At 45.9% G+C, this 26,784-nt stretch overlaps 1 protein-coding gene across 1 annotated transcript in view; it reads right to left on the minus strand.

The window, feature by feature from the left end:
- Positions 1–6,887: 6,887 nt before the first annotated feature.
- Otoa (otoancorin) overlaps positions 6,888–26,784 on the minus strand; it is a 73,570-nt gene continuing 53,673 nt past the window's right edge. The window contains exons 22-27 of the mRNA XM_050143357.1: positions 22,643–22,798; positions 14,667–14,809; positions 14,261–14,397; positions 13,668–13,765; positions 9,046–9,232; positions 6,888–7,043 (exon numbers count right to left, since the gene is read on the minus strand). Of these exons, the coding sequence (XP_049999314.1) occupies positions 6,973–7,043; positions 9,046–9,232; positions 13,668–13,765; positions 14,261–14,397; positions 14,667–14,809; positions 22,643–22,798 (792 nt within the window). The 3' untranslated portion in view covers positions 6,888–6,972. The remainder of the gene's footprint in view (positions 7,044–9,045; positions 9,233–13,667; positions 13,766–14,260; positions 14,398–14,666; positions 14,810–22,642; positions 22,799–26,784) is intronic.

Genomic DNA, 26,784 nt, shown 5'->3' on the forward strand with positions numbered 1-26,784 from the left:
ATATATCTTTGCCTCTGCCTCTCTCTGGGTCTCTGGGTTTCTCTGTGTGTATCTCTATCTGTTTCTCTATCTCTGTCTCTGTCTCTCTCTCTGTCTCTCTCTCTCTGTGTCTCTCTGTGTGTATTTATGACACGTGCACTTGCATGTTGTAGTCAAAAAAAACAACCTCAAGTTTAATTCTTCCTCTGGTGCTGTCTACCTTAAGTTTTGTTTTGTGAACTAAGAGGTCCCCATCTGGCCCTCTAAAGTAGTTGGACTTGCTCTTTTTACCTGGATTCTGGGGGTCAGACTCAGGTCTTAAGCTTGCAAAGCTAACGCTTTACGATTGGGCCGTCTAGCTAGCACTCTTGGTTCATTTCCGAACTCCACTGCTTTATACAGTTTCTCTCTCCACCATTTCAAGATGGCTAGCCAGCTTATTTCCCCCTCTACCCTAAGTGCTGAATAAAAACCACATCTCCAGAGGCGGAGGGATTGATTGTTGGAACAGTGAGTGTTCTGGATGGAATAGCTCAGTGGGGTTTCAGATACAAAGTCTGTTCTGGCAAAGCATGCAGAACTTTCATGTTCGAAGCATGAGTTCTAACCTAGTTTCCCTCGAGACCTGATTTCTAGGGCCTGTAAACTTAGAGAAGGGAACTAATTGGGTATGGGGGTAGTGAAGGACAGCTATCGAGCTGTACAGAACTTTTGGAGGCAGAGGAGTTTAATGAGTAGGCCCCTGGTACTGAGCAGATGGTGGGAGGGCAAGTCAGGAGATCAAGTGTATCCTTTACCTGGAAATAGGAAAGGGCCTTCCCTGTGCAAAGAACCGACACTAGCTGCGTGATGGAGATTGGGGTTAGCTGAGGCTTCATTGGCTGAGGTTAGCTGAGTTAGACCTTGATTGAGTTTATTTCTGTTCTATGCGCCCCTTCACACAAAGTTACCTGAGGCATTCACATTTAAAAATTTTACTTGACTATGTCCTGCCTGTTCACAGCACAGTGACCAAGACTCAGATTTAGCTGGGTGGGGACATAGACTCATCTAATGAGACACTACACCTCACAGAATCACAGTCTGGGGCCAACAGCTTGCGTGCGTGTGACCTGATGAAGGGAGCAGGCAGAATGGTTGGGAGCACTATGTGAGGCACTACACAGAGGAAGTGCCAGTACCTCTCAGTGGCTAGAAGGAATTCCCCACATCAAATCTCTCTTGACAGCTCTGCCGTGCTCCATATGTCATTGGTGCCTCAGACTGCCTCATCCAAGTCCAGGAAGAGGTGAAAGTAAATACAATCAGCTTACCAGCGATTGCAGCTATGCTCATGGGTTGAGAAATCAGCTCCTCTTCTGGACCAGCCAGCACCTGATGCAGTGAAGATAGGGCACATGATAAACTGCCCGTGGGGACTGAAGAGTCTCTGAAATCACCAGACATCCAAAATGGATTTGCAGATGGGGACGATTTCCAGGCCACACTCTAGATATGTCCCAACCAAGCATGCTGTGTGGCCTGACTTCTTACTGATTTTTTGAAATAGGATCCCACTATATAGACTGACCTTGAACTTAGTTCTTTTCCTTGGCTCTGGAGTACTGAGATTACAAGTGCAGGTCGCCATAACTAGCCCACAGAATTCTTCCTTAAGTGAGACTTCAGCAGATATATAGAGATAACAAAGTACTTCCTTAATTTTTAGTTTTATGTTCTTGAATGCTTTCCTAAATATCTAACTGTGTATCACATGTGGGCCTAGTGTCTTTGGAGGACAGAGAGAGTGTTTAACCCTCTGCAAATAGAGTTGAAGATGCTTGTGAGTCACCACGTGGGTTCTGGGACTGTCCCTGGGTCCCCTACCAAAGCAACAGGTGACTCTTGTCCTCTGGGTTATCTCTCCAGCCCCAAGGACTAAGTACTCCAAAGGTCAAAGAAATGGCTACTGCTTGATATGAACTTGTCACTTTCACCATGTCAGCACTTCTTCAACAAAGCCAAGTCACCTGCCCTCATACATACAGAACAACCTGTCACTGTTTCTGTGGCTGACCCCCTGGGTACCAGAACTAGAGGAAAAAAGCTGAACTCAAACTCCATTCGCTGGCAGGCTGAAGCTGCAGAAGACTGCCAGCCCAGCCCAGAGCAAGCCAAGGCCCAGCATCTGAGTAGCCTAAAAGTGGGTGTCTGCAAAAAGATCAATTGGGTGATATTCAAGATGGCTAACAACCAGAAAGGCACAGTCCTGCCCAGTCAGAACCATGGCCAGCGGCATACCCTTCACTGAGAGCAAATGACCTCCATCCATCCCTGTCTGCCTCTAACTACAAACCTGTTAAGAAGGGGGAGCCCGGAGTCCACTGGGAAGGCTGACATTGCAAGGTGAATGGGACAGCACCTGCCAGTGTGACCTACTGCGTCCCTGCATGCGAGGGACTAGGCATTTCAGTCTGACACCCCAGGGGTCCTGCAGGGCACAAGCTAGATTTGTCTTTCTGCCTGAGGCCATCACCAATTATCTGTGCTGTGAGGCGAGCTGGCCTTCTGCCAGAAGAGGAGGTGAAGGGATTTACAGAATCTCTCTCTGATCTAACTTATTAGAGGAGTTAAAGTTGCCCATTCCGGAGGCAGCACCGGCAGCACCGCACAGAGGTGAAGAAGTCAGGATTCAACCCCCTACAAAGTGGGAGGGGAGCTTCTTAACCTCCCGGGGGCCCAGCTTCCTTGTCTTGCAGAGGGGCATCATCTCAGGACACGCCCAGTCAGGTCCTGATGACAGTGGAATAAGCCAGTAACACAGCAGAATCCTGACGAAGTGGGCTCTCCATGGAGGGTCATGATCATCCAGAAGGGAAGGGTGACCAGGAAGGTCAGAAATCAGTGATCAAAACTGAGGATGACTCGCAAAAGTCACAAAGTAAGCAGAGCTCAGAAAGCACTGTGGGCAGGTGTGGTGGAGCACACCTGTGAGCCCAGCACTCCTGAGGCAGGACTAGGAGTTTGAGGCTAGCCTGAGCTACATAGTGAGACCCTGTCTCAAACATACACACACACACACACACACACATGCACGTACACACACATGCATGCACACAAACAGAGGGTGCTAGACAGGTAGCTCAGTCAAGACACTGCTTGTCATGTCTTACCTAAATTTAATCCCCAGAACCCCGCCTTATTTATTTATTTATTAAAGATTTCTGTCTCTTCTCCGCCACCGCCTCCCATTTCCCCTCCTCCCCCAATCAAGCCCCCCTCCCTCGTCAGCCCAAAGAGCAATCAGGGTTCCCTGCCCTGTGGGAAGTCCAAGGACCACCCACCTCCATCCAGGTCTAGTAAGGTGAGCATCCAAACTGCCTAGGCTCCCACAAAGCCAGTACGTGCAGTAGGATCAAAAACCCATTGCCATTGTTCTTGAGTTCTCAGTAGTCCTCACTGTCTGCTATGTTCAGCGAGTCGGGTTTAAATAGAACCAAAAGCACAGGGAGGAAAGGGAAGAGAGGGTGATGGGATTATATTGTAATTTTAATTTTTTAATTAAAAAATAAGTTACAGAAATTAAAAACAATAAAATAAAATTCAGGTGTGATGTCTCAAACTTGTAATCCTAGCTCTAGGGAGGTGGAAACAGCAGGTCCCTGGAGCTCACTGGCCAGTCGTCTTGGCAAAATTGTGAGTTCCACTGAGAGACCCTGTCTCAAAAACACAGTTGGCAGCGATTGAGGGAGACACCCAAGGTTGGCCTCTGGCCTCCACATGTACATACAAGTTCACACACGTGAGTGCACACCTGCACATACGTGCACCCACACACACATAGAGAGATGCCGAGAGAGGGATTTTTATTGTTTGTCTCTAGTTTTCCAGGATAGCCAAGGCCATAGGAAGTGGGGCGAGCTGGTGGCACTAAGGCCTGTCTGAAGAGGAAGTCACATGCTCATGCCTGTCCACACAGCTGGTCTGACGCATTGAAACAGGGGACTGCCGCTGTTCATGAAGCAATCTGTGCTTGAGGAGAAGCATTTGCTCCCACTTCCCCACCAGGAGAGAAGAAAAGCAAATGGCACATCTGCCCCATGGTAGTCTTCCGGTTTTCCATGTAACCATTGGATGACAGTCGCCAGCATTTACAACGGCGCCCTCTGCAGGATTCCCTCAGCCTCATAGGAAACAACCACAGGCTTTGGGAGGCCCGCACTGTAGCTCCCTCCAGTCTCCAAAGGGGACCGCCTATTAAGGACTCACTGAGTAACCCAAGATAGGGGGTGGAGAGAGAGTTCAGTGGTTAGGAGCACTCGCTGCTCTTGCAGACGGTCCACAAGGTGGCTGTCTTAGGGTTTCTTTTGCTGTGAAGAAACACATGACTATGGTAACCCTAAATAAGAAAAACGTTTAATTGGGGCTGGCTAACAGTTTCAGAGGTTTAATCCATTATCATCACCATGGGAAGCACGGCAGCAGGCAGGCAGACTCGGTGCTGGAGAAGGAGCTGAGAGTACCACATCTGGATTGGCAGGCAACAGGAAGAGAGTGAGCCACTAGGGTGAGCTTCTGAGACCTCAAAGCCCACCTCCCGTGACACACTTCCTCCAACAAGGCCACACCTCTAATAATGCCAAACCCTAGTCATCTACGGGGGCCCATTTCCATTCAAACCACCACAATGGCATCACAGATCCAGTTATAGGGGATGCAGTTTCGCCTTTGGCCTACCATGGGTACTAGGGACATCCATGAGCACAGACATACAAACAGGCAAAACATTCACACACACAAAACGAAAATAAATAACTTTTGAGAGAGGAGAGATTCAGGATGCCCCCCACTTACCACATGAGTGTTAGGAATTTTTCCTAACGCAAGCTCTCTGCCGATGCAAATTCCCAATCAAGCCAAATCAAAACAAGCCAAATTAAGAAATATCCAGGTTTACTGGGATTCCTGCGCTCTTGGGTGCCTGTCCCCCTCAGGAGAAACCTGAAGGCCATGAAGTGACCACCAGGAGGAAGGAAAAGGGACCACTTGATCCTCTTTTGCGAGTTCACTTAAATACTCTGTGGGACTGGTCCTGAAACCCCCCCCCCATGGAAGGGTCAGGCCCTGGCATGCTGGGATTTGGAGTCCAGACCAATACAACTCTCGGGCCTGGGGGCTGGGATAGATGCAAGGGGGCTGGGATCTACGCTCCCAACTTAACAATGAGGAATGACAGGTTGTTGTAGAATATTATTTTAACTAGGCAAAGATGTGTTACATTTGTTTATGCTGTAAAATATTACTTTAACTTTGTAAAGTGTTTTGCATTTGTCTGTGCTGCGTTTGTTTAACGATGTGATGTAAGGATCTGTTACACTTGTTTGCGCTGAATTTGTTTAATTCTGTAAAGATGTGTTGCGTTTGTTTCACCTTGCCTGCCTAAGGCACCTGATTGGTCTAACAAAGAGCTGAAGGGTCAATAGCTAGGCGGGAGAAAGGATAGGCAAGGCTGCCAGGGAGAGAGACTAAATAGGAGGAGAAACCTAGGCTTGAGAAAAAGCAGAACGAGGGAAGAAGGAGGAGAGAAAGAAGGACATGCCCTGGTCAAAAAATCTAGGCAGCCGCTAGCCAGACAGACATAGAGGCATCAAGAAAATAAGAAAAGCCCACTGAGACAGTGGGGCTGATCTATTGAGAGCTCACCAAGGCCAGCTGGTCTGTGACTGAAAAAGCAAGGGATAAAACTGGACTCTCTGAACATGGCAGACAATAAGGGCTGATGAGAAGCCAAGGACAATGGCACGGGGTTTTGATCCTACTTCATGTTCTGGCTTTGTGGGAGCCTAACCAGTTTGGATGTTCACCTTCCTAGACCTGGATGGAGAGGGGAGGACCTTGGAATTTCCACAGGGCAGGGAACCCTGACTGCTCTTCGGACTGGAGAGGGAGGAGGAGAAAAGTGGGGGGGGAGGGGCGGGAGGAGGGAGAGGGAAATGGGAGGCTGGGAGGAGGCGGAAATTTTTTTAATTTTTTTTTTCTTTTCAATAAAAAAAAAAGAAAGTAAGAAAAGGTAAAAAGCCCCAAGCGAAAGACAGATAAAAAGAAACAGGTTAATTTAAGTCAAAAGAGCTAGTAAGAAACATGCCTAAGTGAGGCTGAGTATTCAAAACTACGTCTCTGCATAATGATCAGGGAGCTGGTTGGTGGCCCAAAAGAAAAGGCCAACACACCAAGTGGCTCAGCAGTCACCTTGCAAATGGTATAGCTTCCAGAGGTGGTAAGGACCAATGCTGCCCCACCCTTTCCACTGCTCTGACTTCTTGTCCGTAAGACCAAAAGAACTGGGCAATTCTAGAAATAAGTCATCGCAGGAGGATCAAGTGGGGGGAGGGGAGGGGCTGAGTTTTCCACACTGATCAGAAATCGCTTCAATGATTGACACACCCAATATATTTTTATTTCTTTTTATTTCAACCCACTTGCCAAAGCCCAGAGCAGCTGAAAACCATGCCCTCTGCCCAAAATAAAAACGTTTAAAAAGGTTAACTTAACTCCTCTGATTCCCAAGGAAATAGGAACATCTAGAAAATGTATTTAGGAATTGATTTAATGTTGAGCCATGTTAAATGTTTTAATTTCCAAGCAATGTGATGCCCACCAAAACATCAATTAGTTGCAGTGATCAGGCAGGAATATTGGCTTCTGTTGAGAGATTCATTTATTTCAGCCCAGCTAAGTGTCAAAGGAGAACTCCAACACCCTGGTGCTCCGGGGAAAGGGAAATCAAGCCAGACTGGAAACCAGATCATGCCTTGGCTGAAAGCGCCTCTCCCCCCGCCCCACTAGGGAGACAGACTGGCTTAAGAATTTGTAAGATGATTTTTAATAATTATTTTTCTAATGCCCTGGAGTCTCCCTGCCCTCTCTGAGGCTCTTCAGGTAAAGGTCTCCCACAGTCTGAAGCAGCTTCCCTCTGTATACTTCACCAGCTTCCTGCAGCAACAAACAGGTCACTCAGCATAGGGACTTGGCCATCAGAAGTAGCAGGGGACAGCCGAGCCAAAGACCCTGGGAGGTGGGCTCTCCTGAAAGCAAACACAGAGCAGGAAGGCCTGTGAAGTTGCTGAGGACCATAGAGGATGGATGCATCGTGCCCAGTTCCCTGCATTTCTCTCTCTGCAATGGGACCTCTCGCTGCAAACCTCCATTTCTTCATCCCTTAGATGGGAGCGATGGAGGGACAGGAACAGAATGGGATCATGTGACTGTGACTCGGCATGTGCCAAGCCCACCTTAATCAAAGGAGTCAAAGAGCTTTTCCAAGTTACAGATGCCTGGATGCATTGCTAGGCATACAACTCAGGAACTCTTGGGGAGGCCCTGGAATCTACATTTAAACATCACTCCCCCATCACCCGATGTTTAAGAAACAAGAGAAAGAGAAAGGATCAGACCCCCCCCAAAAAAGCATTCACTGAATGGCTGTGGGGTAAATGGAGGAAGGGCATGTAGGGTCTTGTCCCTTTCTGATGTTGTTTTGAGAGGATTTGGCAATGTCTCTTAACTTAGAAGTGTACTTGCCACTGGGACAGATGCAGGCTGCATAGCTGCATTATTAGTAACAGTAAATGAATAGCCTAATTATACAGAGAATCTCTGCAGGTCTGGTTAGAGACCCAAGGCTCAGCCTTTGTCCAGTTTTCACATAGGGTGTGGGAGGCCCCTGAGGGGTATCATCGGATCCAAAATGCAGGGTGCAGAGCAAGGGTACAGTAAGCCTTTGAAAAAGTGCAAGGCTTGTGTAGGCTTGACTTGTTTGTGTATGAACAGACTATGTAGACAAATACACCAGGCTTTCTGGCAACGTCGTGTATGAACAGACTATGTAGACAAATTCACCAGGCTTTCTGGCAACGTCGGTTGCCCCTGGAGAGAGGAACTGGGAAACTGGGAGACAGGAGACAAAAGGGAACGGCTCACCACATCACTCTCAGGTCTTATGTGTTTAAAGCTACATGCTTTATCCATTTTGTGTATCATCATACAAAATGCCATATGCATCTATGTTTCAGTGAAATTTTGCAAAATATAATAAGTATATCACTTGTAGCTACAGAAATTGTTAAGTCTCAATTTTGACATCTTCAGTGGAAAGAGAGGAAAAAACATGGGGTTGAAAGAAAGAGAAGGGAGGGAGATGGGGAGAGAAAGAAAGAGAAAGGAGTCTGAGTTAGGCAGCACATTCTCTTTCTAGTCTGGAGTTTCGGGTGCTATTCCAGCCTACCTCCATCACCCTCTCTATACCACACTGCCTCAGAGGCACACCCGCACTGTCTTCTCTCACCCTTATGTGACTGAATTTGTGAGGGCAAGGATGGTGGGTCTGCCTTGCTCTAAACTGTCTCCCCAGAAGTACAGAGCCACAGCGAGACCAAAGGTGGTACTCACTCGAGACAGGAGTCGGGAAGGTGTGAGAGTGATGAGCAGAGGAGAGGAGTTGACAGGAGTCAGAAGAGAAAGCTGTAGTGTCAGGGGTAACAGCATCTGCTCTGCAGAACTGTGCCTCCCTTCCTCTCTCCCTCCCACCCTCCCTCCCATCCTTCCTCCTCCCGATCTTGCTTAGCCCCCAGTCGCCATCATTGCCTCCCTACTCTTAAGGCTTTGAGCTCTCGTTAGCTAAGGTCTTGCCTGTCTTACTTGCATTCACATTCTCAGCCCCTACTGCAGACTTAGAACACAGTAGGTACCAGAGAGACACGCAGTGGTGGATCAATACTGGACAGCAAGTAGGCGGGTGACAGGAGCCATTGAAATGAATTTAGCCCTGATAGATTCTGATTCCGTGGGTTCTGGGCCACGCCCAGGGAATGTGAAGTCTTTTAAAGATCTGCCCCAGGTAGCTTCAAAGATGGGAGAGCTGACAGTGGTCAAAGAAAGCTTGGCTGGAACTCTGGACTAGTCTTTGAGAGCAAATACCCAATGTCTATCAAACCTCCATCCTCAATCATGGAGGCCTCCCCACCTTTCAGGGTGGTCCAAGGCTCAGAGAAGGGGACTTGAGGTGTGGCTTAGGCAAGGGCTGCTCACCTGTTGGGGACCCAGTGGAGGTAGGGCCGGCACTCACAAGATCATCCTGCCAGGAGTGAGCCTTGGCGCCATCTACTGCCCGCTGGAGGCTCTGCAGCTGTGCTGAGCTGAGCTGCAGGCGCTGGGAGTTGGTGACCGAGGCAGCATTCTGAGGACCCAAGGAAGCTATCTGCTCTGTGGACAGCTCCTGCAGGCAGGAAAGTCGGGACAGACCTTCTGCACACCCTCTCTGGATCTTCCAAACCTCCTTTATCTGCTCAGAGCTTCATGACTTTGTCATAACCTTGTACTGTGACCGTAAGCAAGCATTAAACAGAAGCTGAAAGAAACGATATTGGAACCCCTGTTCGATTTGTCCACCAACAGCAGCAGAACGTCTGGCCTCTTGAAAAATATGGGAGATTATTTAAAAGTGTTCAGGGATATTAAGCCATTCTAGCTCCAAACTGAGACTTTTACCTTGAAGTAACTAGAAGTATTAAAGGGGTTGGATCTAGGTTTTCCACATGAGTGCTGTTTGTGACCTTTGCACCAGAGGAAATACCGATGAAGGCAGCTCCAGCCTGAATCCAAGCGCATAACAGCTGTGTGATCTTCAGCAAGTTTTATCGCCTCCCTCGGCTTCTGGAGTTGCTTTGAGGTGACTCCGAGAACTCACCTCCAAGGCCAGTCCCTGTCCCTTTGGCATAACTGTTGGAATAGTCTCGGATGAATCCCGGTAGCTCAGAAGCAGGCAAGAGCAGCGATTTTCTGTTAATACTGCTGTGGACAGCAGAAGCATGCTCTGCTGCGTGCCCTGTGACTTCAGGGCTGCGAACAAGATATTTTCTGAAGTCACACAGTTTCGAAAGGACTTGGTGGCTCGCTCCAGGGAGACTAGGATAAGATGACAGGGCAGAGGAGCCTGTTTTAAAGCACCCCCAAAAAGTTAGGAATTCACAAGCTTCTGTTCCTTTGTCCCTTCCTTTCCTAGTGGTCACTTACCTCACTCCTTCCAAAAAGCGGCTTTCTGAAATCAAATCCTTCTGCTTATGAGCCTAGGATGGAGTCCAGTCTTCTGAACACAGCAATAACACCTTCAGGCTGGGAGTCCTGCATGTCTCTCCAGCCTCTCTCCTGACCCTCTTCCTTCCCAACCAAACAAGGATCTGCATGCGCCCAGAAGGAAGAAGCTCTTTGTGCCTTCCCTGTGCCCTTCCTCCTGTCTGGGACACTGTCCTTCCCTCTGTAGGTGCGAGGCCAACTCGCTCACACCTGTCATTAACAGTCTGTATTACAGAAATTGTCTCTTTTTCTACTGCCTTGTGACCCACAGACTAGATTGAATCCCTAGGCCTGTGGTGTTTCCAAAAACAAATTTAAATTGATTACCAACATGTAAAATCGGGAGATTTCACGTGAAAATGGAGATTTCTGGCTGTCTCTTGAGAAAGAAAGGAAGATCCAACAACACTGAGCTTACATGCATTGCTTACATCACACTGCATTGATGTGCCTATGGTGAGAAGTCTGTGCACACACGCACACACACATACACACACACACACACACACACACACACACACACACCTTATAGCCTTAGTAGCCAGGGTAGCCAGTGCTCTGCAGCTCAACTCGGGCCCCATTCAGCCTACTGCATCCTTGATGCCACCTTCACATTGTCTCTGCAGGCACTATGCTATAACCTCTTCACCAGAGACTCTACAGACCCAGATGCACCTATCCTGGAGCCTGTCATGATGTAGTTGAAATAGAAATTTCCAGAATAGGCAACTGCCTGAACAAGAAAGCTACCCCAACTATCCTCCAAACATGACCAGAGGGAAGTACTCAGAAAAGGCCATGATTCGTGGCCTCCCCAATGCCATCTGCCCAGAGAAGAAGGAGGAATTTGCTCAGTGGCTAGAATAGTTTGAGTCAGAAATGTCCCTCACCGGTTCCTGTGTTTGACCTCACCTTTGAGACTCAGGGCCTATCTTGTGCAAGTAAGCCACTGGATATATAGTACTAGTGGGCCTTGAGAATTGTATCCTAGCCTTGCTGCTTCCTGTTTGGCACAGCCATGCAGGACTGCACCCACTAAGCCCTGAGCTGAGACAAACACCTCCTTCCTTAATTTGCTTCTGCCATTTTTTTTTTTTTTTTTTTTTTTGGTCACAGCAACAGGACAAGTAACTAATGCAGTGGCCTTGGGGACAGCTGTTTACTTCCCCATGTCCAGCATCCCCAGGTCACCCAGAAAGCAAAAGTGCCAAAACTGAGTTAAGAATAGTGGCCCATGGCTGTAATTCTAGCAATCATGAGGTTTAGCCAGGGGATGGTGTTTGAGGCCAGCCTGGGCTACATACCAAGCTTAAGCAAATTGAACAATATATTAATATATTAAGACATTAACTCCAAAACAGAAAAGGCTGGGGAGTCAGCTCAGTCAGTATCCCAGCATTGGGGAGAAAAAGGCAATTACTTCCCTTGTTCATTAGCCCATCTAAGCCTTTTGCTGAACTCTAGACCAGTGTCTTAGTTAGGATTTCTATTGCTGCAACAAAACACCATGACCAAAGAACAAGTTGGGGAGGAAAGGGTCTATTAGGCTTACACTTCAGCATTGCTGTTCATCACAGAAGGAAGTCAGGGCAGGAACAAAAAATAGGGCAGGATCCTGGAGGCAGGAGCTGATGCAGAGGCCATGGAGAGGTGCTGCTTAGCGACTTGCTTCCTATGGCTTGCTCAGCCCATCTTCTTAGAGAACCCAGGACCAGTATCCCAGAGATAGCATCACCCCACCCACCATGCCCTGGTCCCTCCCCCATTTGATCACTAATTGAGAAAATGCCTTAAACTGAATCTCAACGAGGCATTTCCTCAACTGAGGCTCCTTCCTCTGATGGCTCCAACGTGTGTCAAGTTGACACACAAAACCAGTCAGTACAACTCAAGATCCAGATCACAAGTGTGCCCTTCATATCTGGATTAACCAGTGAAGGATGCTGTCTCAAGGCGTGGAGCCTGGCAGCTAAGAGTATTTACTGTTCTTCTGAAGCACACAGGGTTCCATTCACAGCACCCACATGGTGGTTCACAGCTATCTGTAACTCCAGTCTCAGGGGAGACAACCCCCTCTTCTGACTTCCTTGGGCACTGCACATACGTGGTGCCCAGACATACATGCAGGCAAAACACCCACATATGCAAGATGAAAAGTTTTTTTAATATTTATTATGTATACAATATTCTGTCTGTGTGTATGCCTGCTGTCCAGAAGAGGGCACCAGACCTCATTACAGATGGTTGTGAGCCACCTTGTGGTTGCTGGGAATTGAACTCAGGACCTTTGGAAGAGCAGGCAATGCTCTTAACCTCTGAGCCATCTCTCCAGCCCCCAAGATGAAAAGTTTTAAAAGAAAAGGGGGAAGGCCAATAAGATAGTTTAGCAAGGTAAAGGCACCTGCTGCCAAGCTTGAATACTGGAGTTGGATCCCAGGACATCATGGTAGAAGGAGAGACCAATAGTTTCAAGTTGTCTTCTGCCTTCACATATACACCATGGTGCTCACGCATCTGCATGTGCATGTGCGCGTGCACACATACACACACACTTAAATGATTAATTTTAATTTTTAAATAAAAAGGTGGACAGCAACAAAGGAACAACACCCAATGTTGTCCTCTGGTCTCTACAAGTATACACACACAAACACACACATAAAAACACCAAGGCCGCCCCCATCTCGCGAGAGCAGACTGTCCCCACAAACCTCTCCTCATCTTGCTCACGGGAAGGAAGCAAGAATGCTTACTGGCACTCCGCTTCCCTTCCTTCTACTGAGTCAGGCCCCTCTGGCATGTTCCATAGTAGCTCACGTGTGCCAGCATGGGCCTCCTCACACTCCTCCTCCTGTCAATAGAAACCTAGCGATATCAGCTCACTGCAAAAGAAGTGTTCCCAGCACTGTGATCCCTGTCTGCAGATCCAAAGTCCATGAGCTCGAAAAACTGAAAGTGTAAGAAAAACCAGCAGAAGTTGACCTACGTTGACAGGAGGCTATTTATAGTGTATTTAGTGAGACTTGTCACAGGTGTCTTCCCAGAAAATGTGTTCGCTTGTGAATGCTCCCTCAGACACCGCTAGAGGTGTTGGGACACTGGGTGACCTTTACAAAACCTGGAACCTTCTGAGTTCTGAAATGTACCTGGGGGCTTTGCGCAAGGATTTATGAACTAATCACAACAGCAGAAATAGAAACTCCGTATCAGGGGCTATGAAAGGAAGGGGGCTAAAAAGAATAATAAGATAAAATGGAAATTTAAGGGGAAAAAAAGAACGTCAAAAAAAAAAAAAAAAAAAACACCTCAAGCTATCGTGTGAGAATCCACAGTGAACAGGCTGATCTTCTATGACCCTAAAAAGAAAGAGCTGGCTGAAAGCCCCAAGAAGCCAGGCCTGGCACCGGTTTCCCTGTAGGATCTGAAGTCAGGTTGAGCTCCCATTTATTGGGTTCTTACCCCCGAGCGTATCAGTCCTCAGGTAGCACACAAGGCCACATCCTAAAGCCGGTACCCAAAGCTATCGGCAGAATGAGTTCCCACAACACCCATCTCTCCCTGAAGAAATGAGCACCTACTTTGAACGTCTCACCAGGCAGGCATCTTATGGCTGAGGGCTTGAAGTGAGGCATCAGTTCCTTGTCGAGCACTCGGAGCTCTGCCTTAGTTAACCCGGCTAAGGAGAAGAGAAATCACAAGTGTTGGGCTCAAGCTGCCAAAACTCCACAGTGCTGTTGAGGGTTCTGCATAACATACAGATCAGTGATTCCCAGGAAAGCACCATTCCTTGGGTCGCCAGGAAGGCAACTAGGGAATCTAGTTCCTTAATCAACTCAGAGAAATACGTGGGTCACATTAGCACTGATTGGCCTCCTATAGAGGGGCGTATACCAAGAAAGAGGTTCATTTACACACTTTAGGGGCCAGTCAAATCACATTCTAGACCAGTGTTTTTGGAACTATGGCATACACAAGAATCCCCAAGAGGGCTCATTTAAAATGTAGACTTGTGGGCACTGTCCCTGCAACTTAAGTCTTGACATCCAGATTCTACTGGAACTCCTTCTTGTTTACTTCAATGAGACTAAGAATTGTTATTTTGTTCCATTATATTTTATTTTAGTCCCAGTTTTCAACTTAAAGAGAGGGAATGTGCTCAGGGACCTCTTACCTGCGATGGTCCCAAGTTCCTGCAAGATGGAGCTGGTCCACTCGGTGGGTCTCCCAAATACAATTTCTGCTTTCTTCTTAAACTCAGCCAAGACGGGAGTGCTGCAGAGCAGCATCCCAATTCTGGCTACCACTGTCCTGGGTAGAGAGGAGGGATCTGGTGAGTCTGGGGGATTCCCCAGTCATAAAGCAGTACACAGAGGATAAATAATCTCAGCACCTAGAAGAGATCCAGTGAGTCCCGGTGCCAACTTTAGCCCAGAAAGGGGGCAAAGATAAGAAAGTGGAGATCATCTTGGATGGATGGATGGATGGATGGATGGATGGATGGATGGATGGATGGATGGAATAGTGAATATGTAGCTAAATGGAACACTTGCCATTTTTTACACTTGCATTTTGGTTACCTGAATTCTGAGGTCTTTATAAGTGGAATTTCAGTGGTGTCCATAGCACAAAGAATGGAACCAAGTCCAACCAGATGGAAACTCTTCAGATCCTGGATATCGTAGCCTGAATCTTCAAGGAATGCCTTCAGAATGGTTTTAGCCTATAGATAGAAAGAAAGAGAGGGAGGAGGAAGGGAGGGAGGGTGGGAGGGAGGGAGAGAGGAAGGGAGGGAGGGAGGGAGGGAGGGAGGAAGGAAGGAAGGAAGGAAGGAAGGAAGGAAGGAAGGAAGGAAGGAAGAAAGAAAGAAAGGGAAAACAAAATATATATTTGCCAGTTTCTTTATTTGCTTTATTTGGAAACCATTATGGCTTCCAGGTGGCTTGGCTATCCAAGTTCTTGGGCATCCAGATCTCGATATTTCCAGCATCCAACTCCTCAACTCTCCAGCAAAACCTTCTATGTCCTGCCCCTCCCTGCCTCTGCTCAAACCATCTCCTCCATATGAAATGTACTCCTGTATTTCCAACTATTAAAACCCAGACATTCCCTGTGTTTTAGGTCAATTCAAATGTCATCTCATCATGAAAAGCTCAAGCTAGAATGATTTTTGCCTTCTCTCTTTTCTACAGAACTGTATTATTTCTCAATCTTTAGTTTCAGACACTAGAAATGATTTTTGCACTTAAAAGTAAAATTACACAGGGTATCTCCGATGAAGTTTAAGGGTCTGATTACAGGGTCATGCATAATTCCATCAGAGAAGCTATTCAAACCTCATGGAAAACCACTCTCTCCTACGCTCCCCTCACCCCACCTAGTTCAGCTGGAGCCAGCTGCATCATGGCCTATCCTGTGCTAATCTTGTCATTTCCCTGCCTGGCCACAGTGACTGGCTCTAGATTAGTCATGTAATTTAGCCAGAACTAACCAAATTTTTGGATAGATTAATTCAAAAAACTTTTTGTTTTTCTTCTTGAACTTAGAAAAAAATCACACAGGCGCCCTTGAAAGGATACACATATGCATCTTCTAGAACCCAATACTCTGAGAAAGCCTGCCTATGACAGAATGAAGCAAATACAAAAGAAAACAGAGTCCCTTGGTATTGGGAGAGCTAGATTCCCAGCAATAGTCTTGAAGCTCCTAATGAAGATATCCCTGAACTCTGAATTTGAACTTTTCTGTTATGAACAATGTGGTGGTCTGAATGAGGATGGCCCCCAGAGAGTCATATACTTGAATACTTGGTCCCCAGTTGGTGGAACAAGTTGGGAAGGATTAGGAGGAGTGGCCTTTTGAAGTATATCACTGGGGGTGGGCCTTGAGGTTTCAAAAGCCCAAACCGTTTCCAGCTAACAGCACCCTGCCCCTGCCTTGTGACTGTGGATTAGATGTAAGTTCTCAGCTACTATTCCAGTGCCGTGCCTGCCTGGTACCATGTTCACCATCATGATAGTCATGGGCTCCCCTCTAGAACTTTGAGTTCCCAAATTAAGCATGTTCTTTTACAAGCTGCCTGGGTCATGGGTGTTTTGTCACAGCAGTAGAACAGTAGCTAGGACAAACATCAATCAATTCCTGCCCTCACTTAGGTGAGTTTACATTGAGTTTGTGGCTGCTTATGAATAAATGGACCCTGATTCACTTGATTTGCCTAGACGGGACCTGAAAAGGATCCAAACCAACTCCTTGGGGCTGAGCTACAAATTGAAGGATGGGTACTTCAAGGCTGATGAGAGCAGATAGGAAGAGATCAGAAGATGAAGATGAGGAGAAAGCATCCAAGTGTGAACATCCAGCATTTCCCAGTGGGAGCAAAGATGATGGGACATAGTCACCCTCCCTCCTTCCTCGGGGTCAGCCATATGCATCATACAATACAAAGGTGATGCTGAGAGGAAATGCTGAAGTGGGGTCCCACTTTCCATGTGGCTGCTGCTGTCCCATCCCTCAAGTCTATTTAATGTCTCTATTCTCAGAGACAGCTATCCCCCTGGACTCCCCCACCTCAAACAGCATCCCCTTTCACTATTCTTATGAACATCCCCTCTATCTTCTGTTCCCCCTCTATCACTTACTTTTTGTCTGTCTCACTAGTAGATCCCCAAAGGATCATGCCTAGCTTGTCGTTGTGTTCCAAGTAGCTAGCCTAAAGCCTGCTATATACTTTATGAGTGATTGAGTGAAGAAATGACCATCTGGGTGAGTGACCCATATACATCATAGAAAAATACATGCCTCTCTGAGAAGACATCATTTTGATGCCTTCCCAAGATGATGATGGTAGTTACAAAATAATCCCACACTAGTTCAGATTTACGTATAATAAAGGGTTATTTATTTAGAGGAGACTCACAGATCACTGTCCTAGATCACAGTCCTCTGCACAAATGAGAAAGAGGAACAGAGTCTAGCAGTGGGAAGCGAAAACTGGAAGCAAGAGAGTGAGTGCACACTTTACAGCTGTATTTATAGTATAAGAGACCAAGCTCGAGTGGGCTGGTATCTTAAAGGCTTTTTGCTGAAGGAGCTGAAGGAGCTCCCACAGCACAAAGAAAGACTCCATTATGGTTTGAATATGAAATGTCCATATGTCAAACACTAGATCCCCAGTTGGGGCAGTAGTTTTGAAGATTGTGGAAACTTTAGAAGGTAGAAAGTAGACTGCTGGGACATGCCTTTAAAGGCTCTACCTGCTCCCCAATGCCTTTCTCACTCTGTGCCACCAGTCCACCATGAGGTGAAGCACCTCCTTCACCACACACTACTGCCACCACGATGTTCTGCCCAAGGACATGAAGCCACATGAATGAAATAAGTCTTTCCTCTTTTAAGATATTCATGTTAGATATTTTGTTACAACAAGAAGAAATGGACAGATTAGTCACTGATGAGTTGCCTTCAATGGTTACATAGCTTTTAGCAGCTATAGATGAGGTTGGAACACTGAATGCCGATAGCTTCAGCTGCAGCTTCAGTCTGTATGGGCTCAGAGTAATAGAAGCTAGTACATTGGAGATGCAGTGTTTGCTGCACCACTCAGACAGCTTTATTGCACTGCCTCGTCTACTCCCCACCACAGCCTGGTTAGTCAAATATTAAAGCCCCTCTCACAAATAACCCACTGAGGTAGAAAGAGGCTAAAACGATATTCGTCTGCCAGGAACTAACAATTCTATACCTAAAAATCAGATGGAGACTGGGGACATAGGTCAGTGGTTACAGGCCTGCTGTGCAAGCAAGAAGATGGGAATTTGAATCTCCAGAAGCCACATTAATGTCAGGTCAGCATGGAAGCCCACCTGTAACCCCACTCCAGCACCACAGACGGGGATCCCCAGAGAAAGCTTGCTAGCTAGACTAGCCAAATCAATGAAATTTGAGTTCAATTAAGAGACCTTGAATAAAATGGAGAAAGAGCAAGGAAGTCTCCCAATGTCAATCTAGGGCACACACACACACACACACACACACACACACACCACAAGAAATTTTAAAGCCCAGGCAGTGGGACACCACAGTTGTCTTAGCCAATACAGCCAATACAGATGTTTGCCTCTGGAAGGAAAGCACGGAAATTCAACAGCACCCAGTATCCCCAGACAGTCAAGTACTAGCTAGGCAGGCCCCACCCTGCCTGGCACCCGAGATTAGGCAAGACCAGATCATTCCGAGTGGTGTGACCATAGACTGGATTTTTCTTATTAAATCTTCACAATCAGATTTTACTAGTTGGCTCATGGCAATTTGTGCTCGTCAAATATCATGGATGCCCATTTTCAGATGAAAGTGCAAAATTACAATTCAAATAAAATTGCCTTGAAGATGTGATATTAAATTGTCCTTGCACCTGGAACCCAGAAAATGCTAGCTCAGCCCGTGAGGTGATAAGTCAAAATATATTTTCTTGAATGACTGGACCAGCGTATGTGTAATGATTCTGGGACAATTAATACCAACACTTGTAGGCAATATTAACCACTGAAAAATGAGTAGCTGTAAGATTTCAATCTCTCTGTTCATCCCTCTGGCTTCGATAATAGTTTTTCCCCCTTCTATTAGGTTTTAAGCTGAACTATCTGATAATGTAGTTCCTCCAGGTCTGACTATTAATCTAGAAACATGCATTTAAAGGTTTGATTGGAGGCTGAAGTTGAAGAACTGACTGCAAATGATATATGCAAATGTTACGTTTTCATATCCTTTTCAAACATATTGATATATCTCGCTGCCATCCACAGGAATTAAAACTGGCGCACGGGGAGAGGGATGCTCTCACTTTTAAGTTGGATCTATTTTTTGGTTTCTTCCATGCCGCAAACAAATTTATTTTAATATCAGGAATGGAATGTGGCGTTTCCTAAACTAGTTAAAACCAGTTTTAGAGTCAGAGAGCCATGGGACTGAAGGATGTTAGTGGGAAGAGTTTCGGATCACTGGGTGTCATCCTTTTCATTCTGCAAACAATAAAACCAACTCAGAGAAAGGGAAATGACCGTGGTACTGGTGACCCAGGATGCTGAGGACAGTGATAAAAAGACTAGGGACAGCAACTGCTGTTTGAATGTGGAATGTCCCTTATAGGTTCACCAATTTGAACACTTGGTCCCTGGCTGTAGCACTGTTTGGGAAGGATGTGGAACCCACAGGAAGTAGAGCCTTGCTGAAGGAAGTAGGTCACCAGGAAGTGAGACTTGAAGCCTATAGGCTGGCCTGACTTCCTGTTCTCTTTCTGCTTCCTAACCACCCATTCAGTGGGACCAGCTGGCCTCCCTCTGTTGCAGACATGCTCTCCTTGCCCAAAGTCACACCTTCCCCACCAGAATGGACTATGTCCCCTAAAACTGGGAGCAGGAATAAACACATCCTTCCATAAGTAGTCCCTTGCCAGGTGCTTTGTCATAACAGTGAGAAAAGGGAACTAATACAATTGTTTTCCTGACCTTCAAATATTATTGTTCAATATGTTTTATTTTTTTAAAACTCATTTAATCCTCATGACCAGAACCTCCATATTAGCCATGCTCCAGGCAAGGCATGATTTACACCATGCTGTATTTGAAATCTGCCACTCAGAATCGTGGGGTATCACTTACAAACACCTAGTGAGAGAAGAGCCCACGCATTGGTTTTGTCTGCCCAACAACCATCCCCCTTGGCTTAATAATACCACAACTTTCCCTTCCTTCACCTACTGCGTTAGTCTTATCTTTCTGCTGTTACAAATTACTACCAACCTGGTGGTAAAACAGATGTATCCACTTACAGTTCTGGAGACTTTAAGTCCTAAAAGGAGTCAGTAGGCTGCGTTTCATTCGAGGGCTTTAGAGAGAATGTGTTTCCTTGCTTTTTCTAGCTACTGGTTAGTTCATTCCTTAACTCATGACCATGTAGTCCATCTTCAAAACCATCAGCCTAGCACCTCAAAACCCGTTTCCCTCTGCTTTCATTATTGAATCGTCTTCTATGGCTGTGGCATCCTGCCTCCCTCTTACAAGACTCCTCATGAACACATTGGGCCCACCAGGATAATTTTACATCTCATTGTCTTTTTAAAAAATCTTCCTTACATGTATGGATGTGTGCTGCAGTATGTGTACATGCGCCATCTGTATGCAAGTGCCCGTGGATGCCAGAAGAAGACATCAGATCCCCTGGAACTGGAGTAAGGGGCAGTTGTGAGCCACACATTGTGAAAGCTGGGAATTGAACCCAGGTCCTCTGCAAGAGCAGTAAGTGTCCAGGCCACATCAAGATCTTTAAACGACATCCATCTGTAAAGTCGCTTCCTGCAATGGATTGTATTTACAGGTTCTAGGCACTTGGGTTGGAGATCTTTGTGGAAGGAGTCTGATCTGTCTCCATACACCTTCCCCAGTGTCGGGTCACCATGGAGTCAGAGACAGGACTCCGCTCACTGTAGCAGGCATAACCAACTAGCATAGTCTGCCCCAGACAGGAGTGACTGCTCAGAGCTGAGCAACTATAGGAGCGGAGTTAACGGTAGGATTTCCTAATATAATAAACGAAGCAGAGTCACATTTTGATGGGGCTGCTAGTTAGGTAGTGTGTAAACCTAATGCTGAAAACACCCCTGAGGGATAGCTGGTCAAGAACGAAGCTAACACAGAGGCACTTATGACTAGATACCCCAATGCCTCACCCAATCAAAACTAAAATTCTCGGGGGACTTATTTAGTTTACAGGAGATTAACAACCAAACAGACTTTCAACTTATCATAAACAACTAGAAAACTGAACAAAATTTAGGAAGTAATGACATTAAAATATTGAACAACCAAGGAGCATGTAAGAGTGATCATAAAACAGGGTAAGTAAATAAATAAAGGAAGCCCTAAAATTGCCCCCCAGAGGCATTTTCCACACCATAAGGCAGGAAAAACCAATGGATCCCAGTGATCTAGCTACGTTGTAGACATAGATCCAAGGTCAAAAAGCCAGCCTAGCAAGCTACTGTCCCCACTAGTTCAAATCTCAGCACTTACCAAATAGCAATCCACGTCTGCTGACCTCTAGAAGACAAGGGTATCTTAGCATCCATTTACTCAATATATATTTATTATGCAATGAAACATGCATGTGTAACCATATATTTTTAAAGAAAAGAAATATGTGCTAGTCATGTTTTATGGATACAATTTCTGTACCCAGCATCTAGCCTAAGCCAGTATAAATATCACAGATATTCCCCAAAGAAATGAAATCAAACTCTTAGAATGTTTTCTTCCCATAAGAGCAGCCTCAAAGAACTGACAATCTGGGCTTTTCTATAAATAATTATACAAAAAGATGAGAGAGAAGCCCAAGTTCAGGAAGGCCAAAACAGCTCTCATTTCAGGGGCAAAGAAAGAGGAGGAAATTGTAGAGAGAGAGAGTTCTAGAAATCAGCAATTATGTCTTCTTGAGTACTGAGCCCTGATTTCTATATATCAGGATGTCGGGACTGAAAGCACACAGCAGGCAAGAGGCAGCAGAAGTGGTAGGCTAAGCAGTTCTCAAAGTTCATGTGGAGTTGGAAAGAATTTTCTCTCCCGCCAGCCAGAGTGGAGAGACCTTGATAATCATGGAGAATAGGCAGGTTTCTTAGGAGAAACGTGTCTCAATGGAGGAAGGACAGAAGGAACCATAGAATAAAGATCACTTTGTCCCCAAAAAAGTTCAAAAGAATGCAATAAAATGATAAAAATTACTTGCAAACACTTATATAGATTGGAGCAAAGACTGTTTTTAATCTCTTTTTTTTATTGATTTTTCTTGTGCTCTACATTTTTCTCTGCTCCCCTTCCTGCCTCACCCCTCCCCTTCAACCCTCTCCCAAGGTCCCCATGCTCCCAATTTACTCAGGAGATCTTAAGACTGGTATTTTTTAGGAACTACAACTAAGTCAAACTCGTAACAATGAGAAGTTCATAATGCTCACCAGCCAGTCAAAATTAATAAGTGTCATTGTTTCCTTGCCTTTGGCTCAGAGCAAGTGAAAAATGACTAGACTTTCAAACACACCTAACCCTTAATTAGGAGAAAAATCAGCCCATAGATGCAGACTAAAAAGATGGCTCAGTGGTTGAGGGCACTTGCTGCTCCTCTGGAGGACCAGAGTTCAATTCCCATCACACACATTAGGCAGTTCATAACCCCTGTAACTCCAGCTTCGGGGGACTGAAGACCTCTTCTGCCCTCCAACAGTACCTTCCTCTCTCTCTCTCTCTCTCTCTCTCTCTCTCTCTCTCTCTCTCTCTCTCTCTCTCTCTCCTCTTTCCACACACACACACACACACACGCAATTTTAACGATAAAATAAAAATAAATCTCTTTTTAGAAACAGACTGAGAAATGGCAATAGTAATGGAGGTATTAGCAAGGACGTGAACGAAACTATTATAAACACGATAAATCCATTCAGGAATATAAAGTCAAACAGAAGCAATAAAAGGGATGAGAATCTTTTAAAGACCCAGGAACGTCCACCCACCTGTCCAGGGGTCCATTCTGACTGCTGACCGAGGGATGTCACAGTATCTATAGAGCTGAGGTTCAGCTGCTCCAACTCACTCTCATTGAGAGCCAAAGCAATGTGCCCCAGGGAGACAATGTGGTGGTGTTTCCAGTGTGAGGGCACGCCCCAAACCTTTAGGCAGGAGAAACACGGACCAGACCAGATGTTAGTGACAGCACCTGCTATGGTCTCTACTTAATACCCTCCCAAAATCCATCGCTGAGACCTAATCCCGAATGTGATGGGCGTAGAAAATGGCTCAACCCTCAGAAATAGAATTCCTGCCCCTTATAAAAGAGATCTTGAGATCTCCCTGTCCAGTTCTACTTTATTAGGCAAGATGCTGCAGGAAATGATTACCTAAGACAAATTCACCCTCACTAGACATGGACTCTATCCGTGCCTTGATCATGGACTTCTTAGCAACCAGAACTGTAAGTTATAAATTCTAGTGTGTATAAGTTAACCAATATAAGTTATTTTTTATATTTCAACCTCCAATAATCTGTAAAAATATATCTTATAGAAGCCCAAAGAAAATCACAGAGAGGGGGAGAGAGAGAGAGAGAGAGAGAGAGAGAGAGAGAGAGAGCGAGCGCTTTTTGACTTTTTGTACCAGTTCATGCCAAAAGCCTTACAGAAGTTGATAGTCTTTCACCAGGGAGTTCTACTTCTAAAAATTTAGCCCAAGAAAATTATGAGACCATGGTGCAAATCTACATGTACAAAGGCTTAAATAGGGTTTGAATATGAAGCATCCTCCCAAAAGCCCATGGGTTGAGGGCTTAGTTTCCAGCTGGTGGAGCTCTGAAGAGGTGGTTAGACCATGGTGCCATCAACCCCATTGAGAGAACAATCCATTAATGAGTTCATAGCCAAATGAACTACTAAGATGTGAAAACTATGAGAAGAAGAAAGTCATGTGGGCACAAACCTTTGAAGGATAGTGGAGAGCCTCTGTCTGTCTGTCTGTCTATCTGTCTGCCTGTCTGTCTGCCTGTCTGCCTGCCTGTCTGCCTGTCGTCTGTCGTCTGTCTGTCTGTCTGTCTGTCTGTCGTCATCACTCCCATCCCCTGGCTGCCATAAGTGAGCACCTATGCTTCATCATGCCCTCTCTACTATGATGTTCTGGTATATTTTGATCTCAAACCAAGAGCCAGCTGACCATGGACTGAAGCCCCTGAAACCGTGGGCCCAAATGAGACTTTGCTCATGCTAAGCTGTCTTGACTTGGTACTCTGTCACAGAAATGGAAAGCTGGCTGGCATGAAGCATTTATAAAAAAATTCAAAGAACCCAAAGCTAAATGACTAGCTAAATAAAGACCAGTCACAAAACACTGATGTATATTTATCTTTCTGATATGGAAAAACACATTGCTTGCAGAAAACAAGTTCCTGAATAATGAGTGTGATATCTATCATTTTTGTGGCAGATATATGCGAACCAAGTTATCTTGTATCTGCATGTTCTGAGAGCTGCAGACACAACAACCCATACATTAAAAAGTATTCTTTTAAAAATTCCATCTGGGTCTGGAGCTGGAGCTCAGTGGTAGAGTGCTTGCTTTGCTTGTGCAAGGGCCCTTGTTGCTAGACCCAGCACCACCAAAGACACTGTAAATGGACTGAACATTTATCCCGATGTAACAGACTGCTTAGGGCTCACCCTAAGTAATTATAACTACCTAAATGGAATTTACATTGTACACTGTGTAGGGTGAGCTCTTTGAAATTATCACACCTTTTTACGTAGGGACTTGAGCATCTGCGGATTTTAGTACCTGTGGGGGTCCTGTAATCAGCTTCCCATAGGTACTAAGGACATCCACGTGTAGTACACAAAAGAAATCTATATGTTTTTCATCCATATATATAAATCTATCACACTTCAAATCTGGCGCCAAACTATCAATGATGCCTGGTGAAACATTATCACCAGTTTTCTTCTTTATTATTTTCTGACTTTTCTTGTGTATCAGATGATAATTTTTAATCCCTGGTTATTCCACTGCCAATCAAATAATGTAATAAGCCAATCAAACCGAATTAATACATTCAGGTTTAATAAACATAGCAAAGCACTCCTGGGTGACCCTCAGGAGGACGAGAAAGGTATCACATGGCAAATATACCTACGAGGTCTTAAGTAGCCTATAGGAGTGATCTTGAGAAGCCCCAAGGAGAGACTGACTTTAGGCGGGCTTTCTTAGTGGTGGAGTTTAAAGAGGGCAGTTCCAGGGGAAGGGCCGCTGCTTGGTGCAGTGAGGGTGGGGTTTGGAGAGGGCAGCTCCAGGGGAGATGCTGCTCAATGTGCTGAGAGCTGGGTCTAGAATGGGGGCCCCCCAAACTGGAGAGTCCAAACATCTGTGTGTCCGTGTGTTCATATGTGTGCAGACATACGTGAGTGAGCAGGTGCATATGTACGCATGGGCAGGAGGAGGCCAGAGGTCAACCTTAGACGTCTTTCTTCAGGTGTCATCCGCCTTAAATGGTATGTAAGTCAGGCATTTTACAAGGTCTCTCACCCTTGCTTCAAGTTCACCATGTAAGTTGGTTGGTCTTGACCCCCGGGGATCCTCCTGCCTCCACTCCCTAGCTCTGGAACTACAAGCATGATACCATGCCTGACTATTTGTCATGGATCCTGGGAATGGAACTCAGACCCTCATGCTTGCATAGGAAGCATATTGCCAACAGGACCCTCTCTTCAGCCATAGTTTCTGACCTTTCTATTATAAGCTCGGGTTACCTGCATAAAAACCAGAAATATGAATATAATTTTAACAACTTCTTTATCCCATGAGGATAATAGATTATCCTACGATCCCAACAGCTGTAATGCTTTTAGAACTTTTAAGTGTGTATCGTGTGGTGCATTGCATGTGTTTGTATATATGGGGGTACCGTAGGACCCAGGACAACTTGGTACACACCTGCCAAGACAGGCTCTATAGAGACTAACCCGAAAGTAGGCCCAAGTCTCAGTAGTTTGCCCTAAGGCAATACCTGGTACCAAGAAAGACTACAAACTGAGACCACCCAGGCACCGCCCAGGAACAGACCATCCAAAGGAAATTCCTAACATTCCAACTATTGTAGATGAGGTCACGGGATGTCCCTTAGCCCAGCACACACCTATCCCCTTTTCACCAGGGTACCCCTAGACAGATGTCAGCCAATCAGGGCTCCTGAGCCTTAGAAATCCCTCACCTCAACCTCTGTTATTATAAAAAAAAAAAAAAAAAAAAAAAAAAAAAAAAAAAAAAAAANAAAAAAAAAAAAAAAAAAAAACCACCCCACCCCAACTGTGCTGGGGATCTCCAATCACGCCAATACAATGGACACATGGAGAGTCCGAGTTCAAACCTGAATAAGAATAAAGGCTCTTTGCTTTTAAATATGGGACTCAGACTCCTTGTTATTTTTAGGGGACTTCGTGGATCTGGGCATAACAGGTACTTGTCTGTGGTGAATGAATATGAGTGTGTGTGTGTGTGTGTGTGTGTGTGTGTGTGTGTGCGCGCGCACGCGCATATGCGCGCGTTCATGCCTATGGAGATCAGGGGTTGGTATCAGGTGTCTCCCTCGACCTCTCTCCAGAGGCTGTCTCTCACTTGAACCCGAGCTCACTAGTGTGGCTTCTTGAACTAAACCAGCTTGCTCCAGGCATCCCCATCTCTGCCTCCCGGCCGCTGGGATCACACTGGGCCCTCGCACCACCAGCTTTTCAAGGGAAGTACTTCACCCACTGAGCCAGCTCCCCAGCCCCTCAAAGGGATTTGTGAGGTTTTGTTTTTGTCTTTCTGGGTTTCTCTATGTAGACTTGGCTGTCCAGGAACTCGCTGCGTAGACCAGGCTGACCTTCAACTCACAAAGACCTGCCTGTCTCTGCCTCCCAGTGCTGGGATTAAAGACAACATTTTAAAATGACGATGACAAACTCCTTCCAATCCCCCCTTTTCCTACTCTAGGATGAATGTGCAGCAGCTGAGAGGCCAGCTGCAGGCACCTTTTGGGGTTCTCCACAAGGAGGAAGCCAAGGCAGCGGTCTTGCAAGCAGTTTAGTTCAGAACATGCAGACTTGATTGGCTGAGACACAGATCATCTGTGTTCTGC

The sequence above is a fragment of the Alexandromys fortis genome, unplaced genomic scaffold (assembly GCF_014885135.2).
Source record: "Alexandromys fortis isolate MF-2015 unplaced genomic scaffold, M_Fortis_MF-2015_v1.1 scaffold_45, whole genome shotgun sequence".
Taxonomy (NCBI): domain Eukaryota; kingdom Metazoa; phylum Chordata; class Mammalia; order Rodentia; family Cricetidae; genus Alexandromys; species Alexandromys fortis.